This window comes from Lepisma saccharinum, chromosome 1, assembly GCF_977018435.1.
Source record: "Lepisma saccharinum chromosome 1, izLepSacc3.1, whole genome shotgun sequence".
Taxonomy (NCBI): Eukaryota; Metazoa; Arthropoda; class Insecta; order Zygentoma; family Lepismatidae; genus Lepisma; species Lepisma saccharinum.
In genome coordinates this window covers 7,568,887-7,588,445 of record NC_139229.1, presented here as the reverse complement: position 1 = coordinate 7,588,445, position 19,559 = coordinate 7,568,887, and the positions used below count along the sequence as shown (strand labels likewise).

General features: G+C 40.3%; 1 protein-coding gene across 1 annotated transcript in view; it reads right to left on the bottom strand.

The window, feature by feature from the left end:
- Window positions 1-1,014: 1,014 nt before the first annotated feature.
- The window catches only part of LOC146004338 (uncharacterized), a 39,676-nt gene continuing 21,131 nt past the window's right edge, over window positions 1,015-19,559 (bottom strand). The window contains exons 8-13 of the mRNA XM_083143472.1: window positions 18,992-19,090; window positions 15,226-15,313; window positions 14,345-14,582; window positions 10,363-10,446; window positions 5,788-5,921; window positions 1,015-1,599 (exon numbers count right to left, since the gene is read on the bottom strand). Of these exons, the coding sequence (XP_082999598.1) occupies window positions 1,299-1,599; window positions 5,788-5,921; window positions 10,363-10,446; window positions 14,345-14,582; window positions 15,226-15,313; window positions 18,992-19,090 (944 nt within the window). The 3' untranslated portion in view covers window positions 1,015-1,298. The remainder of the gene's footprint in view (window positions 1,600-5,787; window positions 5,922-10,362; window positions 10,447-14,344; window positions 14,583-15,225; window positions 15,314-18,991; window positions 19,091-19,559) is intronic.

Here is a 19,559-nt window from a genome sequence, read left to right as displayed (position 1 = left end):
CTTTTATAATTTGGGAAGCAGGTAAGGATGCATCAAAGTCAATGTGTATGTAGAATTAATATATCAATTTATATGTTTTGTATTGAATCTATATAATACTGCTACTGCCCTTGCGCTGCAAATGGATTGTATTTTTTTTTAACTAGTTTCCAGTCTCTGATTAGAGGTCTGTGGCTGAAGTGAATGGATTGGTGAAAGCAGAGATCATTTTGTCACAAGCTCCTCCACGTGATAACATATTCCATGGACCTTCTGGTTTTGTTGGAAACTATCGCATGGTAATAATAATAACCCGTGGCTCAACAGCCCTTGGCATATCTCCCGACTACCAGCCTCCCTCCCACAATCCTACTTAGAGGTGTGGAGATCTTCAGCCGGTAATGGGGTGACGTGGGGTCAGCACGTTGAACCCTCAGCCATTGCAGAAGATTTCCCAGACTGAGTTACGCTACTCACTCGTAGCTCTCCAATTTCCTCATGATGGTGGGTTGCCACTGGTCCTATACACAGGCTGAAAACCCAGACTGAACCCAGGTGGACTTTAACCCATGCAGTCCCGCAGTCGGAGTCCAAAGCACCTTAGACTGCATGGCCACGGAGTAGGACACTGTCACAAGGTGACTCGATTCAAATGTTTCATCCGATGTGCAGCTGCCCATAAGAGACTAATGTTAAACCTTCCCTGCAACGGTTTGCAACAAAAATGACTTGTTGCGTCGGATCCGGTGTGCGGCTGGCTTTAGAAAGTAGGACTGCAGATGCAGGACCCACATTAGAATTATTTGACTTTTTTCATTCTGGTATGAATTACAATCCACCATTTCTCATAATTCATGAATACACCTGCCACCTTCCCAGAAGTTTAGTGAATATAGTATTTAAACATACCACAGAAATTCAGATGAAGCAGCAACTTAAAAAACATTGCAAACCAATTGTAAGCAGACAATTTTGGTGATAACAACAATTGGGAATAGCAAGTTTGTAAATTAAATGTTTTCCAAAATAAGGAATTTATTATATTTTAAAAAGATATACAAAATAGAAAATCTTATAAATGAGATCATTGCAATAAATCACAGGAAATAATTTCAATTTGTTTTCAGGTGCAGCAGTTTTGATGAATTTGTCCTCAAATGATTAATCTCAACTCATATTATCTAATTTCTTCTCCATCATAAGTGTTTAATTGGGAACGAAATAAAATATCAAGAAATTGAGCAATAATGTAATACTGCAGACGTTTCAAATGTTAAATTTTATCGACTTTTCTTTCACACTAATATCTGTGCTGTTTTTTACATGCACCAACATTTCTTTAAACACAAGGTGCACTTCTTTTCTTCCTCTTTGCGAGCCTCGCAATCACCATGCCTAGAAGTGCCAGCATCGCTCACAGGATCAAAATGCAGCTCCACAAGCTCTTTCTTAATAGAGACTAGCTCATTCTGGATGTCGCCATTGGCTTTTGGCCTGGGACAATCCTTGGAATGTTCCTTGGAGGTTTCAGGTGATTTTCTTTTTGGATAGTACCTATCCTTTCCATGTGCTTTACTAGAGTGATGATGCGAGCTTTCTTTGTAATCTCTCTCGTCATATCTGTAATAGAAGATAATTTATGAAATTTGTAAGTAGAACTGCAACAGTTTAGTAGGTATGGTATAAGACACTTAAGCAAGCAGATGATCTTGGGCAGCTCATGCTCTTATATCAAGAAGTACAAGATGCTAATCATTCACTCGGAATGGCTTAGATCGTAGCTCTGTCTCGTCCCTTCATGGAATAGTGAAATCCTGAAGAAACATCCTTAGCTATATCTTCACATTTTGGACTACTATAAACTGTATTCACAGTTTTTTTTTAAATTACTATAAAAATAATCCCTGGCACAACAGCCTTTGAGGGCCAGGGCATACCTATCAACTGCCAGCCTCCCTCCCACATGCCTCAGCAGAGGTGGACCATGACTGACTAACGCTACTCATTTGTAGCTCCTCACAATGGTGGGTGGTCTCATACAAAGGCTGACATTTCATGAGAAACAGGGTAGCTACGATTTTTTGATTATGAAATTCCCTGACTTTTCCAGGTTTTCCAGACCAGAAATGAAATTTTTCCAGACATGTTTGTCGTCATGATTTTTGCTTCTGAACCTCATGTTTTTCAATAAAATATGCAGGCACGTTAATTATTATGAATATGAATATACACAATTATTAGCTGAAAATTTACCAAGTGATTAATACAATGCTATTCAATGAAAAAATAAAAACTATTGTACTTCCGCATTTTCACTAAGTCATTACAATTAAAGTGGTGTAAAAAAATCAATAAAAAATGTGGCATATATCAAAGCTGTACAATGTAACCTGTATACAACACAACCTCAATTATATCAATACAAATGAGAAACAACAGAAAATTAGGTAATGTACCTCTAGAAAATATGCAATAAGTTTAATGATTATATTTTTTAATTTATTGAAAATAGTACATATTTTGGAAATTCAGAATGTGAATGAGGCTGGTGACCCACCATACATCAAAAACAAAAATATATACGTGGGCCATACTTTGGAATCAAATATCTCCATTACTTGAGTTTTCCACATGCTGGAACCAATTTTATATTACGGGAAAACATAGAAATCTGTCTATTAAAAGGTAACAGTTCCGAATATTTTATGATTTTTTCAAATTTTCCTAGCAGGAAGACTAATTATCATAGAATTTTGGCAATCATTGTGACACAAAATTTGAACCTTCCTTAAAATAATGAGCACTGTTTGGATTCGAAAAAAGTTATTTATGTTGAAAAGAAAACTTCAAAACGCCCTACGCAATCATACACACTTCCCACGGACAAGGTATTCTCCGGTTGACAAGCGACAGTAAGTATCATAAACTAGCGGGAATGAATGTAGAAATAAATCTGAACCTTAGTAGAGTACATTCAGGGTCTTTATTTTAATTCTAAGACAACCAAACCTGACCTTCCTAACCTAACCACAAAAGCATATACTGACAAAATCTTAAGTAATCGCTAAAACTCTGCAGTATGTGTTAACAGACATACTAAATCGAAATCGAACCATGTAAAATTTGCATTTGTAGTATGATGAAATCGTAATAAAACAAAAGGAACTTGGGCCCATTTTCACCACTTTTCAGCATAATTTCATTCTACACGCAAAAAATACCTAAAATTACTATCGGCATCAAACCAACATTCCTAACCTAACAACGATGTGTGACCAGTGTACGTTTAATGCCTCTATTTCGCACCAGTTTTTAAAAAATAAATTCATTCTACATGTACAAAACACGTGCATATTCGAATAATGACGTCATGATACTGCATAAAATCACTAATTTCTGGGGTGTAACACATCTCTGCAATGTAAAAACTACGACAACGAGCAAATGAACTAGTTGATCAGGTTGCTTCTGAACGAGTCGCAAATGAAGAACTCAAATTCACAGAACGGGTTCATGGGGAGAACGAAGTAGTGTTTTTACTAGGCATCCGCACCCGTCCAGTGTGACGTCAACCACAACCAGTTTACGTGAAATTCTGCTCTTCAAGGCAGAAAGTATTACATTGTCTTTGGTTCAAGGAGTATAAAGTTATTGTAGATCCAAAACCAATGAACTGTCCGAACACCAACCTGCTCCGCTTCACGTATCAAAAGAGAACGGGTTCCGAACGGGTGTGTTCTTGCAGAAAGGAAATGTAATCACCACACAAAACTAAAGCAACATTTTCTCCGCAAGAAATTCTGAGGATGGCTGGTGCCTAGGTTTCATCTTGAATAGCTTGTTCTCTAAGGAAAAATCTCAGGCCTCTCCAAATTCCGGTCTTGAACAGGTTCACAAGAACGATTTGCAAAATGAACGGATCCAAGAACCTAGATCCGAGTGAATAAATATAGAATCGAAATGCAAAGGAACCATAATTTTGTACGTACCAGACTCAAAGTCATAATGACGAGAGGAACAAGTTTCTGAACTGAATATTTTGGGGGGAACTGGAATCTCAAAAACTGAATTCGGAAGTGGAAATGAACCGTTCGTTCATTTTGTAACTGGTTCTCCTGCAACTCCAAAATGCGCGTAAATTCCAGAATATATGCAAAATTCCCTGACTTTTCCCTGTTTTCCAGGTTTTCCAGTCACGTAGCAACCCTGAGAAATGTTAGCTTCCACCCAGAAGACTGCATGTGTCCCATAGCCCGAGCTCCAAAGCCTTATGCCATAGACTGCACGGCCATGGTACGAGACTTTAAGCTCAGCTGGACCTTTGGCCACTGCGAGGGCAGCTTTTTTTAGAATATTCGTCTTTCCGAAAAAATGCTATGATATTTGAAAATCCGAAAAATTACATCTGTTTAGAATTCCTTCTTGAGCATTCACGTGAATTTGTGTTGTTAGCTTTTGCTGTTATCTAGATATTTTCAATAGTTAAGTCTTATGAAACAATTTATAATATCTACACAACAGCAAAAGCGAACCACACAAAAATTCTCTAGCAGGAATTCTAAACAGATGTAATTTTTTGGATTTTGAAATATCATAGCAGTTTCTGAAGAGGAAAAATTCTTAAAAAGCTGCCCTCGTGCCAGCTAAAGGTCCGTCAAGCCTTAATTACTATTGCAGATAAATTAATCTGAAAACTTTGAAAATAATAATATTCAACTACAGGGTGCATAAAAAATATGCCACATGATCATTGCTTTATACATCATTCTTATACTGCAGGCCTTAGAAAGAGCGCTTCGCGGGCTAACAACAGACGTCGCTCGCACACTGTTGCCGCTACTCTCGTGTCGTCTGCTTCTCAGCTGAAAAACAGGCCGAGGTAGCAAAGAGGAATAATTTTTCGCACGTGATTTCAGTGCTTGCTTCAGTGAATGAAAGAATAGCCACATCGCTATGAAATTCCAGTACACTGAAGTCTAAGAAATATATTGTTTTAAAAGACTATGAACAAGTAAGTGAAAGAAATGAAAATTCTAATGCATTAAGCCAAAATCATGTAACGCCATAATTTAGCAAAAAAGGAAAATTAATTTAATACACACGTACCTTTTACTTGCCCCCAGATAAGTTCTATTGGATTTAATTTACACATATATGGTGGGATCATAGCCGAATTCAAGATTTCGAAAGATCTGTGGCTTTACTTGCTCTGGCTATCACCAAACTTACTGAAAAATTCTGACTGACAAAACGTATACACATTCACCACCAATTCCCTCGCATCTGACCGTATACTTCTTCCACTACGTAAATCTCCTACAACCAATACAAACACTAACACCACAACAAACAACAGCTAGCAACATTTCCATTTGAGCACAAGTGCGGTTGCAGTTACAACTCTCAACAGGCAGAGGTCACTCACCCTTCCAGAAGGGTGCAGCGAGCTAGTGGCTCGCTCAATCGCAGACACCCCTCCCATATTGTCGTCTGCTGCAAGCCTGCGAAGCGATCTTTTTAAGACCTCGTGGGGTATAGCGACAGCTGCTGTCTTCCAATCAAAGGCTCCTAGATCTTGAAGCGCAATAGACTGTGATTCGGATACCACTAACAGTAGGTCTAGTCCAGATCAAGTTCCCTGAGCATAATGTGAACTCATAGGTTCAAACCCTGCAGCTAGCCTTTCTGACTAATTTTTTTCTGTTATTGTATACTCACTTCCTTCAGGCAAATGTCTGATTCGTACTTTTCTTTAATTGACTGACTAACAATACTGAAGAAAGTCAGTTGCAATATCAGATACTGTACCTTCTGCTGCTACCACTGCTTCTCTTATGACTTCTGTCACGACTACTACCGTGATGATGCGATGAGTGTCTGTGATGATCAGGTGAGTGTCTTTCATAACGATCTCTTCTTCTTTGCTCCTTCATGCATTTTTTCTGAAACAGATGCATTCTTAATTAGTCTTAAATAACTGTTGCATATATGACTAGGAAACCCTAAAAAATTGGCATAAAATACATCTACTTTTTGTGGTAGAATGTTTTTGCAAATTTCAACTTTCATAAGCAACATGTCAAATACTTTCATGGCAAAATGAAGAAAAAAAAATTTTCTCGAATGAGTTGACTCTTGGCTGATGTGGTGCACATCAGATTGCTGTAGTGGTCATGTTGCCCTATTGCATTTGTCACACAAGAGGGATGATTAGCCACAAGCTTTTATTGTCATCTTTATTGAATAAACGTGTTCATTTAATATACAAAGTTCAAAACATAACACTTATAATTAGTATGTCAAATCATTATAGTGGTGTGGAAAGCTATTTATTTGTTTTGGTAAATGAGTGGAAATCGTGTTATAGTCTTGTGTATTTTGTCCCTGAAGATGCTATATTATCAGGAATAACCAAATGTTAAAAAAATTTATACAACCCCATATCTATTTATACAGGGTGTCTGGGCTAAAAGTATCCAAAAAAAAATGAACACCCACAGGTCATAGCAGCTATAAGGTTTATTAAAATACTCTTGTGTGATCAAAAGTATGCGGAGACACTGCGAAATGTGTGTTTATCATAGAGGGTGACACAGTGCTGCCATCTACTGCATGGAACACATGGTCAGTGATCATGGTAGTCTGCAGACAGCGCGAGACAGCAGTATGGGACGGTCTGAGCAACACACGGACTTTCATGTGGTTGGTTGGTGGTTGGGTGTCACTTGTGTAAGAAGTCTGTGCGCGAGATTTTCACCCTCCTAAACATCCCTAGGGTCCACTGTTTCCGATCTTATAGTGAAGTGGAAATGTTTAGGGACGTGTACAACCCAAAAGCATGCAGGCCGACCTCCCATGTTGACCTCCAGATACTGTCGAGTGTTGAAGAGGGTCGTACAGCTTAATCGTCAATCATCCAACTCCACAATTGCATAGGCAAATGCCAAACACTGCCTCGCGTGGTGCAAAGAGAGTTGAAACTGGACCATGGAACAGTGGAAAAACGTTGTGTGGAGTGATGAATTACAGTACACAATGTGGCAATCCAATGGTAGGGTGTTGTGTGGCTAATGCCTGGTGAACGACATCTACCAGCCTGTATAGTGCAGTGAAATTTGGGTTGGTGGGGTTAGTGTGGTTATGTTGTTTTTTCCTGGAGGGGCTTGGTCCTCTTGTTGCTTTATGTGGCAATGTCACGGCACAAGCTTACGTTGACATTTTAATCTCTTTCATGCTGCGTACAGTCAAAGACCAGTTCGGAGATGACCATTGTGTCTTCAACACGACCGAGCAAATGTTCATACTGCAGGGCTTGTGGGGGAGTGGTTTGACAACAACAACGTCCCACTAATGGACTGGCCTGCACAGAGTCCTGCTTTGAATCCCAAAGAACATCTCTGGGATGTTTTGGAATGCAAACAACAACGTCCCACTAATGGACTGGCCTGCACAGAGTCCTGCTTTGAATCCCAAAGAACATCTCTGGGATGTTTTGGAATGCTGACTCCATGCTAGACCACACCACACTGACCCACATCGATACCTCTTCTCATTTCGGCGCTCCACAAGGAATGGGCTGCCATTCCCCAGGAAATGTTCCGCCACCTGATTGATAGTATGCCTGAGAGAGTGAAGGCTGTCATCAAGGCTAAGGTGGGCCAACACCGTATTGACTGTCAGTGTTCCCGATGGAGGGCAGCCCAAAGTTGTACTTCATTTCCAGGTGGGTGTCTGGATGCTTCTGATCACATAGAATATTTGTTTGATTTTTGTATAAGTTAACTCCAGATTTAAGTAAGTGTGGATACCTTTTGTAGCTTTTAGATATCAAAATGATATTTGAACTCATGCCATGTGCTTTTCAGAATCCAAGCCATTATTTCATTATAGCAGTGGCAATATTTAAAGCGACTGCTACAACACTACACTTTTTGATATCGTGACAGTAATCATTCCACTCCTTTTATGCAGTCTGCTGAACATGAGTAACGTACATAGTGTGGCAGAAATATTGAGACTATTTAAATTTACAAAATCTATTTTAAACTTCAGAATAGCAATGAAAACACTTACATGACCGGAAAGTACAGGGGATGGCCAAAATTTTGGAAACACCTGGTATAAAACAGGTAGCCATTTCAAACATGATTTGTGTCTGAATGGTAGGTGGCGCTGTGGTCACTGGCACTTCCTGCGAGGTATACACCCTGGCCAACCTGACAGATGGGCTAGTTACAGTTCAGAGACCGGTCTGCAGGTTATCGTGAATCATGTCGAGCTGACAAGAGTTTCAAAGAGGGCAAATTGTGGGTGCGCGTATGGTGGGAGCTTCCGTGACAAAAGTAGCGGAAATGTTTGGTGTATCAAGAGGCACAGTCTCGAAGATCATGACTGCCTACGAGACTTCCCGAAAAACCGCATCAGCGAAGCACCAGCGTGGATGCAAGTGTGTGTTGCGTGACAGAGACAGATGCACATTGGGTAGGATTGTGACCAAGCAGAAAATCACCACGGCTCCAAAAGTCACTGCTGAGCTGAATACAGTGCTTACAAACCCTGTTAGCGTCAAAATAGTCAGAAGAGAACTTCCCAAGCAGGGTATTCATGGCAGATCTGCAATTCCCAAACCACTCGTGACTGTTGACCATGCTCCTAGACAGAGACAGTGGTGCAACACCCATAAAAACTGGACAATGGAGCAGTGGAAGACTGTAATCTGGTCGGATGAGTCATCCTTTACATTGTTTCCAACTGCTGGCCGAGTGTACGTGTGGAGAACGCCAGCACAAGCGTATGATAGAGACAATCTGTTACTGAGAGTGAAGCATGGCAGTGGTTCAGTGATGATTTGGGCAGGCATCTCCTGGTATTCTGCCGGACCCATTAACACCCTGCATGGACATATCACTGCCAGGGACTACGTAACCATTTTGAGTGACCAGCTGCATCCCATGGTGCAAACTTTGTTCCCAGATGGTGATGCCGTGTTTCAAGAGGACAGAGCCCCTGTTCATACAGCTCACATCGTCCAGGACTGGTTTGATGAGCACGAAGATGAAGTGTCACATCTGCCATGGCCTCCACAATCGCCAGACCTCAATATTATTCAGCCCCTGTGGTCGGTTTTGGAGACCAAGGTGTGAGTCTGCTACCCACCACCATCGTCTCTACAACAGGTTGCTGCAGCTGCTTTGGAGGAAGAATGGTACAACATCCCTTTGACAACCATACGCGACCTGTATTTGTCCATTCCACGTCGACTGCAGGCCATTCTGCATGCCAAAGGTGGTCCTACTCGATATTAATAAAGGTAATATGTGCATTTCTGCAGGTGTTTCCATATTTTTGTCCATCCCCTGTACATACAATAGCATTTCATGTGGTGCCTATTTCTTGAAAATAATGTCACTCAGGTGGGCAGAGTGGTGCCCACCTGAGTGACAATATTTTCAAAACATAGGCAGCACATGAAATGCTTTTCTATGTACTTTCCGGTCCTGTAATTGTTTTCATTGTTAATCTGAAGTTTAATATAAATTTTGCAAATTTAAATCATGTCAATATTTCTGCTGCCCCCTGTATTTAAATTCTGGTAGGTAAAGCATGGAAACATCTACACCATGACTGCCAATTTCCATTTTTTTTTTTTTGTGTGCATGTGTTGTACTGTGCCTGCATCATTGATTTCAAAAGTGTGACAAAACAAATCTTGCATTCATTTTCTATTGAGCGAACTATATATTGAGAATATACAGGGAGTAGTTCTTGTATTATAATTTATTTATGATACCTTTAGTATGGACACCCTGTACTTTTAGAAACAGCATGGCTATGAAACAAATTTTTCTAACAATTTTGATGAAAATATTCCAGACCTTAAAATCATGACATCAGAGTTCGGTAATCACAAAAAAGTGTCAGTTCATATTCACTACACAGTTAAAAATATTGTACATATTACAGTAAAACCTCGTTAATCTGGACTAATGGGAGGGATAAGTTGACCGGTTAAACGAAAGTCCGAATTAACTGAAATAACCTAAAAGAACAGTAGAAAGTACATTAAAACTCCGTTTAAAACATGTTTATTATGGTGTGTATATAAAGGGTATAGGCCTAAATACAAGTCTGCAGGAAACAGAATTTCATCAGTGGTTGACTGCCTTTTCTTTGGGAAGTTCTCACATGGATGTTGGATGTACGTATTCTTATCCGTTATGGAGCAATATGACAAATGCGATTGTTGACCTCTAGCCACATTAAAACCTTGCATTCTGCTTTTCTTTTTTTGTGGGGGGGGGGGGCTGTCTGGATTAAGTAAAGTCCGACTTATTGGGGTCTGGATAAACGAGGTTTTACTGTATTTACATAAGGACCTCTTACCTCATACTCACTGTATTTGATCAATCTGTCCTGTTCCTGCCTCCAGTGTGGAGGGGAGTAGCTTTCTGATCTTGCTCTATATTGCTGTTAAAAGAGAACAAGGTATCATAACAGAACACAAGCTGAGAAAGCATGAGAATGAAACAACCAAGTAAATTTTTTACTAGTGGTAAAGGATAATACTAATAATAGCTCAGTCGTTAGGGTGTTTAACTAACATGCAGGAGATCCGGGATCGATTCCAGGTGGGAGAGAACTGGGATCTTTTCCACCTGTTCCAAGAGGCTTTGGCACCCACCCAGCATCATATAAAAAGGAAACTGGGGATGGGGGGAAGCAGCCAGGAGCATGGTGCTGGTCACATCACCCCCCCATCTGATCAAGAAAGTATGGGGCCCTAACTCCACACACCCTGGAGTTGCATGGCATTGTGCAAAGCACAGGGGAGCACTTTTACTTTTTTTAATACCAGTTGTGACGTTTTTCCTACGCTTTGCGTACAAAAAAGTATTATGTAATAATTCCGCGTGGAAAAGCGTCACACTTCCTCATTCTTCGTACGCCTTGCGTCTCGTTTGTCTTTGGTTGTTTATACTAGTCCCCGCTAGAGGCCTCCACTGACCTCTCGCTCCGCGCTCGCTTCTCGAGCAGACACAAGAACGGTAGAATCAGTTCCGACTTGGCAGACCTTCGCGAAGCTGTCAGCGTGACTTGGGTCACGAGAGGAAGGCAGGCCGAGAGTATGGTGCTGGTTTAAGTGTGCAAGTCGTCTCGCGGCCGAGACTTAAACTTTTTTTGATTGTGTTTGCATGCTATGTTACTGCTACTCTCTCTGAAATTCGACACGTCAACGCGGGACAGAACTATCTTTTTGGACGGACCTTATACGCTTGCAAGGAAGTTGCATTTGATTGGAGTGAGAAGTTTAACGACGCCCCGTTAGATTTCGTCAGTTTCCAGTAACGCGGACCTGTATCCAGAGCTATAGCCGAGGGACGAAATTGATGGATGTTTCCAGACGTTACCCCTATATTCTGATGCCAGAACGAGAAGGAAGACAGAGTTCCGTTTGACTGACCGCCCTTTGCAGTGTCGAATTGGAGGTTGGAACATTTTGGAGGAATTTAATGGAGGTATGTACAGTGCCGATACGTTCTCTTAGTTCTGCGAAGTCCAAGTCGTGAACTGGGTTAGAATCCCGTGTCTTTATCACGATTGAGTCAAAAACTTAAATGAGCAAACGAAGGAAGAACGGGCGACGAAAGTTTAAACTATTCTAAATTGCAACTAACGCACGTTGGCTAATTAACGAGACACGACTTGTTAAATATATTGTGATATGATAATGAAAATGATGGAACTTGCGACGTTCACGTAACATTGAAATTTAGCGAGGCGTACGCGTGACAATTCCCATCCATCGTCGCGAATTCTTAATTCTTGAAGTAATTAATATTAGGGTGGCACAATATCAAATTAAAATAGTGGGAGCATCAAATGTAAAAAAGGGAGAATTGTATAATTTATTGTGACAAAAGGATAACAGACCAAAGTGAGTCATTTGTTAATTAATTGTAAATATTCGGTTTGATGCCCAAGTGGATTTTACAATGTGTACAAGCGAAAGGATTTAATTGTGATTGTAATCCATGTTGCTGTTAACGTTTAAATTTGTAATACATATTCCTGATACGTCAAATGACGGGTGGTAGATCGAAAGCAAGATTTGTAAAAGTTATAATTGGAGTGATTTTCTAATGCAATTAAACTGGGTTTGTTCATGATGAAATGTTTCTCATATTGTTGATAATTGAGATATTAATCGTTTCTTGTTTGAGATTGAATCTAATAAATTTTTGACTCAAATCTTTAAAATCTGTATACCGTTCTATACATTTTGTTCACGAACCTTCCACATAAGAAAGTGAAGCTGCGAAGTTGCTATTGGTAAGAAAGGAAGTTATGAACTTCATTGAGTAGTATTGATCCCGTGGATTTTTGTAAATAGTTAGTGTGTATTTTTTGTATTGCAGGATACTTTAAAGAACTGTCAAACCTGAGTGAAATTTTCCACGATATTTTGTGAACGCCATTACCTATAAATTTATTTTGATTGATTTAAAGGCGAGACCAGAACGGAAGATTATATTTTTCTTTGTTCTTTGGACATAGTCTTATCATTGGTTCTCCTTTGAGACTGAGGTGGCGGTGATAAACGCTGGCCAATAACCTCAACAACTTGCGACTTGTAACTGTTGGTTGTTGCTTAATTTAAAGCGCGTACATTAATTGATCCCGGACCTGTTCCTTCACGCTTCCCATAAGGCTTTATTGCCCCTTTTTCTAGTACGCGACCAACACGTTACAAAGTTCCTGGTATCAGAGCAGGTTTTATTAATTTATATACAAGAAATATCACAAAATTTTTTTCCCTTCCTCACACTACTATTTTTGGTAGTATTGGTGATACCAACATTCCGATTCATAACTTTTCTTGTTCAATAAATTCCCTTGTGGCCATACATTGTTGGTGCTTAACAATTTTTTTTGTGTTAATTTTGGAGCCCCCCCTCCCCTTTTTTTTACGGACGATAGATTTACCCCCCTTTTTTTTAGACATTCCCGTGCAAATTTTTTTTTGTACAGATTAATACATAAGAACTTTTGTTTATTGATTCTAATTATTTTACAGTATATCTTGATGTTGCATTATTGCAATTGCCTTGTATTTTGGATATCGTTGGTCTTTTTTTGTTTTGGCTATTTTTTTTTTTTTGCACATTTTGGATATCCTCATCGAGGAACAAATATAATGTCGCTTCCCTTTCAAGGCCATTTGCCACGGGTTGGGTCGACCTCTTACTTTTTTAATACCAGTCGAAATCTCATTGGTGTGTATGAACCCTTTTTATGGAGAATAAAATTAATTTTGCACAAACGTGTAATGAGAGTACCAATAATAATAATCTGTGGCTCGACAGCCCTGGAAGGGTCTTGGCCTATCTCCTTCCCAAAATCCTACCTAGAGGTGTGGATCTTCAACCGGTAATGGGGTGACATGGGATCAGTATGTCGAACCCTCAGCCGTTATAGATTTTGCAGACCCGGTTACGGTACTCACTTGTAGCACCCCAATTTCCTCACGATGATGGGTTGCCACCGATCTTATACACAGGCTGAAAACCCAGGAGGACTCGAACCCATGCCATCCCGCAGTCTGAGTCCAAAGCACGGCACCTTAAAATGTACAGCCACTGAGGCGGAGAATGAGAGTACTCCTCCACCCAAAATCTGAACTTTCTTGCTGTCCATACCATAATATATCTCAACCTCAGTATGAAAATGCTGGAAAAGTTGGGTCTACATATCAGCCATGAGTGCAACTACACTGCCTGGCCTGAATAAGGCCACACAATAACTTTCTGAACCAAACCTACCTCCACCTCTTCCCTCAACTTACACATTTGCACAATCCTGGCAGGATAAACACGTTTTCCTGTTCTCTACCGTCAAATCAAATTCTCCCCTAGTATCAAGGTAATGTGACAAAACCCTTTACATATTAATAACCTACCTCCAAGCCTACCTACCAACTGCCAGCCTCACTCCCACATGAGTGATCATGCAACCAGTTATGGACTGACTTGTGGTCAGAACGATGAACCTCCAGTCCTTGTAGATTTTCATGACTGGGTTAAGTTACTCATTCGTATCTCCCCAATTTCCTCATGATGGTGGATGGCCACTGATCCCATACGCAGGCCAAAATCTCGGGAGAATAGTTGTTACGCTTCCCCTGGGAGACTCGAACCTGCACACAGCCAGAGCCCAAAGAATGATGCCTTAGACCACACACCACAGTCTGGGACTTTTCTCCTTAATGTTACTTCCAAAGAAACAAGTACTAGAAATTCATGCATGATTAACATGTTGAACTGCATATTAAGAACAAAAGAAATGAAGTAAACCAGTACAGACTTACAAATACTCCTCTCCCTCGCAAATGCCTTCCATCTTCGCCTACTTTGCTGACACTCTTCCAGTTCTTGCGGCTCTCGTCTGCAGGTTTAGACTCCCACCTCCCTACTGGGCGATACAGCTTATTTTCAGGGTCCTTCGGAATCTCTTCAGGATTGATTTTAATCCTTTGACTGGAAGATGTGAGACTCCCATCATCCTGTATTTCACCCTCGCTCATGTCTGATTCGCCACTCTTCTTGCTGGAGTAAAATTATGTTACGTGTCACCCTCAGTATACTGAAATTTCAGCACAAGAAGAAACAAAAGTTGATATTTAAACTTTAGACTGGATTTAATTGTAACTTTAACTGCAGGGATTAAAATTAGAGCTGAGCTGATAACCACCAATAATCACACTGATTCTGATAATCTTTTTATCAGTTCAGACACGTACTAGGATGGGCGACGACTGGGCTATAGGGGTGTTGATACTTCAATGTTGTAATAATAACGGAGGTCATTCAGAAAATGTTCTGTTTGCCAATTACAAAATGTCCGAGGTATGTACTTCAGTGTGCAATAAAGTTTTTTGTTTCATTTCATTTTGTAATTGTCAAACAGAACTTGTCGGCCCCCGTGGCGGAGTGGTTAGCACATCGCGCTGCGACGCCAGGGGTCCCGCGTTCGAATCCTGGCTTGGGCATGGACGTTTGTGATGTCTATTCATCAATTTCATCATATCATCACTCATCCCCATCTTCGCAAATTAGCCAAAAGTAGCACAAGAAGCGAAGTAAAATAAATCAAATCAAACAGAACTTATTTTGTGGATGCCCCTGTACTAAAATTTCAATACTTGCCTCTGTAGAGCATGCATACTTTGGACTGTCGTTAATGCATTACCTTAATTTAGCCTTCTTTGTTCTTTTTCCATCTGATTCACCGGAAGACTCATTGCTCAAAGAATTTGAATCCTTCTTGCGTTTTTGTGCTGCAACAAAAAACAAAATCACATGAAAATTTCTCGTAGGCTTCTATATATTTTGCATAAACCTGGCACTTATATAATGATACGATGGATATTCTGAAGTGGAAACAAAAAATCAGGCTAAAACCAGAGCTGGCTTAGTTGGTAGAGAAATAGCATGAGAGTTCCAAGTTCGAGTCCTAGTCGAGCCTGCATTTTTTGCTGAAATTTCTACGTCAAGTAAAAAAAAATAAAAAAAAAATAAAGTGCTCCCCTGTGCATAGCACCATGCCATGAAGGCATATAGGGGGTGTGGGGGTAACGCCCCACACTTTCTTGATCCAGTCGTGAGTGGGGGTGATGTGATCAGCATCACACCCCTGACCGCCTTTACCCCCCAGGTACCCATGTTATTCGATGCTGGGTGGGCGCCGGGGCCGCTTCCATCATTAGAAAAGTTCCCGGATTTGAACCGGCTGGGGATCGAACCCGGGACCTTTAGCATGGTAGTCAGACGCGTTACCGACTGAGCCACCGCGGCCACTTGGTTGTGTTCAATATGCAGGCCACCACTACTGACTATTGCACAGTATTGGAGTTTTCATTGCAGAAGACTGCAGCTGTACCATGGGTAATGATTAAAAGAAGAAATAAATAAAGGAGATAAGATTTTTGCAATAATATATGTATATTAAAAAGAAAATACTTACATATTGCATACTTTTTCAGTGTCTTATTAAAAATAATTTAGTTTCGTACCAGCCAAATACGGACAGTCCCATTTACACATTCTCAGAATATTATGAATACATGTAAATACAGAGGTCTATTAATTTATACTGAGCCGAATTCGAATGTGCCATGTACCTAGGAAAGGCCATGTTTCCACCACCGGTTGTGTTCAATCTGCAGGCCACCAGTATTGACTATTGCACAGCATCGGAGTTTTCATTGCAGAAGACTGCGTTGCAGCCGTACCGTGGGTATTTCATCCCACTCCTTGTTACATGCTTTCCACAGGCCGGAGACGGTGCGGACTTGATGGGACAGGCGTCACTTGAGGAGTCCAAAAGCACAATAGTCCATTGGGCTGGCATCTGGACTCTTGACAGGGATGTCAGAGAAGGGAATTGCAGAAATTCCAGTTTCCTGTTCCATACGGCGATAGAATTCCAGCGATGTTTTCGCCGGGTGGCTGGATGCCTTGTCTTGGTGCAGTTCAACCTGGTTCACATCTTTTTGATTTTGATTTGATTTAGTTTATTTTACTTCGCGTTTTGTGCCTCTTGGCTAATTTGCGAAGATGGGGATGAGTGATGAAATGATGAAATTGATGAAAGGACATTCACAAACAACCAAGCCCGACCGGGATTCGAATCCGGGACCCTTGGCGTCGCAGCGCGATGTGCTAACCATTCGGCCACAGGGTCGGGCCTGGTTCACATCTTGTCTGTACAATGCTGGGATTTCATACTGGTACAATTCAGTCAGGACATGAGTCTGATTTTGACGTTTTGGTCCAACTTTCGGAGACGCAGTTTGCCCCTGTATGAGAAACTGGCCACAATCATGAACCCTTTTACGTAGGGTTACCAGATTGCTGTAAGGGAAATGTAGGACATGCTGCCCCAAAATGTAGGACATTAAGTCAAAATGTAGGACACGAACACATTCTCAATAAATAATACATATTCCTATAGAACACGTTAGGGAGTAGTTGAAAAATGACACTGCAGTTTTTAAAAAAAATATTTCCCAATGAATGTTTAAATGCAAAATTTCAAAACTTGCAATCATACTAATCAATGCACCTCTTACTACTTGATTTAAGTGGTAGTTCTCAGAGCAGACAATTTTTATCAAAATTTCAGTTTTAGTCAAACTATATATTGATGTTAGAGTGGACAGTCAAACTCATTGAAATTATTGGGACCAATATCAAACATTTTACAGAGTTTATGAAAAATAATTCTCTCTTGAGTCTGTTGTGCTGATGGTAATGAAAGTACTCTCTCAACATTTGAATTATGACCTATAATGGCAAACAAATAATCAGCAATTACTGTAATTTAAAAATGGTTTCATCTTGGGTAGTTTTTAGTTCAATAACAGGGTGTCTACCAAAATAATACATGCAGAAATCTTGACTTTTTCTGGACTTTTCGATCCTACTTAGGTAAAGTTGGAAATTAGTAATTAACGAAAATAAATATTTATTTCATGAAAATCCCTACCAAAGGGCCAGTTGAGATGGAAACTGAAGCTGAATTTTAGAAGAGAATTAGATCTGCTATTTCGTATTAATGCATCCTGAACTGTGTTTGGCAGACAAGCGAGGCTTTGGCATCTGGACTCGCAGCCAGTATAATCTTATGTGGGGTTTGTGTCAGTTGTCCCTATATGTTTATGACTATCCATTCATCCATCTTATCTTACCATTATTCATCCTCATCTTCGTGTAGCGAATGGAACAGAAAAAAGTGAAGTAAAATAAACTAAATCAACAAATCAATAGCAAAAATTCGTGACCACAAGAATAATTTATTGCCTTTTTAGTGACTTCTTGACCTACTTGTTGATTTTTTACTTTTTCTTGACTTCCATGACTTGACTGGCAGATACCCTGAATAACTTTGTTCTCTATGCCCCTGCTTTACAATCAAATTATATTGAATATTGAATAAGAATGGGCAACACCTTGTTCCATCAGTATAAACCCTAAGGCAAAAAATTCTCGGGCATTGAACGGTGACATTATCAGAAAGTGGTCCCAAGACTTTGTTTATTAATTGATTCCATTTTCCCGTTTGTTTAATAGCAGTACAAACTTTATTCTTTTTGTGCGATGACTGAATCAAAAAAAATTTCGCTATTGAGTTTAGAAGCACAGTCCATAGACCTGTAATTTGTATGACTTTTTTCTGTTACTTATTTTCCTAATTAATATTATGTGAGGCTCAAAATGTAGGACATTTATGATATTTTTCAAATTCCTCCAGGATGCCGGGCATAAGGCTAAAATGTAGGACATGTCCGGAAAAATCCGGACGTCTGGTAACCCTACTTTTGGGAAGCTCTCTGCGCACTGCAGCCCTTGGCTTCAACAGGTCTGTATGTAATGGCACGAACTTTACCATAGTTTTTAAGGTAAATCCACGCCTCATCAAGGGTCACAACAAACTTCCACCGATCACCCGCTAGATGACGTTCATACAGCCTCCTGCAGTTCCTTTTCGCTCAGCCACATGACATGGTTTCAGGGCATGCACACTGCTCTTGCAAACGACCTTGAGGCGTACATCCCTGTGAATGGCACGGTTGATTGTCGCCTGCGATGTGCGGCATTTGCTGGCCATCGCACGCTGTGTGGGGGGATTTTCGGAGGTCAACACGCAGTAGCGGTGGGGTCCTCTTCACGGGCAGCTGGTTTCTAGCTACTCTCGTAGGTGTGGATGGGTCCAGGAATCTGTGCCTCATATTTCCGTATAATACGAATCACAGTGGAACAACCTACACGAAAATTACGCACTTTACACATTTCTACGATGCACGACGTCATGAACTTCCCGAGACTAACGAGATACTGTTGCTTGCCTTGTGGCAATTTCACGGCGATGCGTTGCGCAGCACGGTACAGTCGCACACTGAATTCGGCTCAATATACATGAATATACATGTTACTGCTAAGCAAAATTAACATACCCATCGTATTTCCAATGCTTACAGCTGTATCTAGCAGGCGTAAAAGAAAATTTGCAGCTTCAACTGGGCCCTTTGTTTCTTCCACTTCTGGAGGTGTTTCTACAGAGAAAAGTTGTGATTATCATCAATCTGCAGATACACATTCAATTGCAATTCTCCAAATAAAAAATTAACTTCTTAAACATTTCTAAATAAACCTTCCTGTAATTTGTTTCCCCACACTATGCAGTCATTCATCTTTCTGGCAAAGTGCCATGTTGATTAATAGGGAATTGATGTTGATTTTAGATTTGACCTAACTCGTGCTTATCACTTTCATTTCTCAAGACGTGCTTGAGGCGAAGAGTAACAATTTCGCATCAGGTGTGCCTTTATTTCAGTATTGTAGAATAGGCACTACTAAAGCCTGTTCGCTGAAAGAACAATCTTCAAAATTCTATTTTTATCTTTTCCATCGAAAGTCAGGGAGGGTCACATGATCTGCTGGGCCAATCGGCTAGGTCCAGTTGCCGTGATGAGGGGAAATTTTTGTGGTATTCTGCATTGCCAAATTTTTCGTTTCATTTTG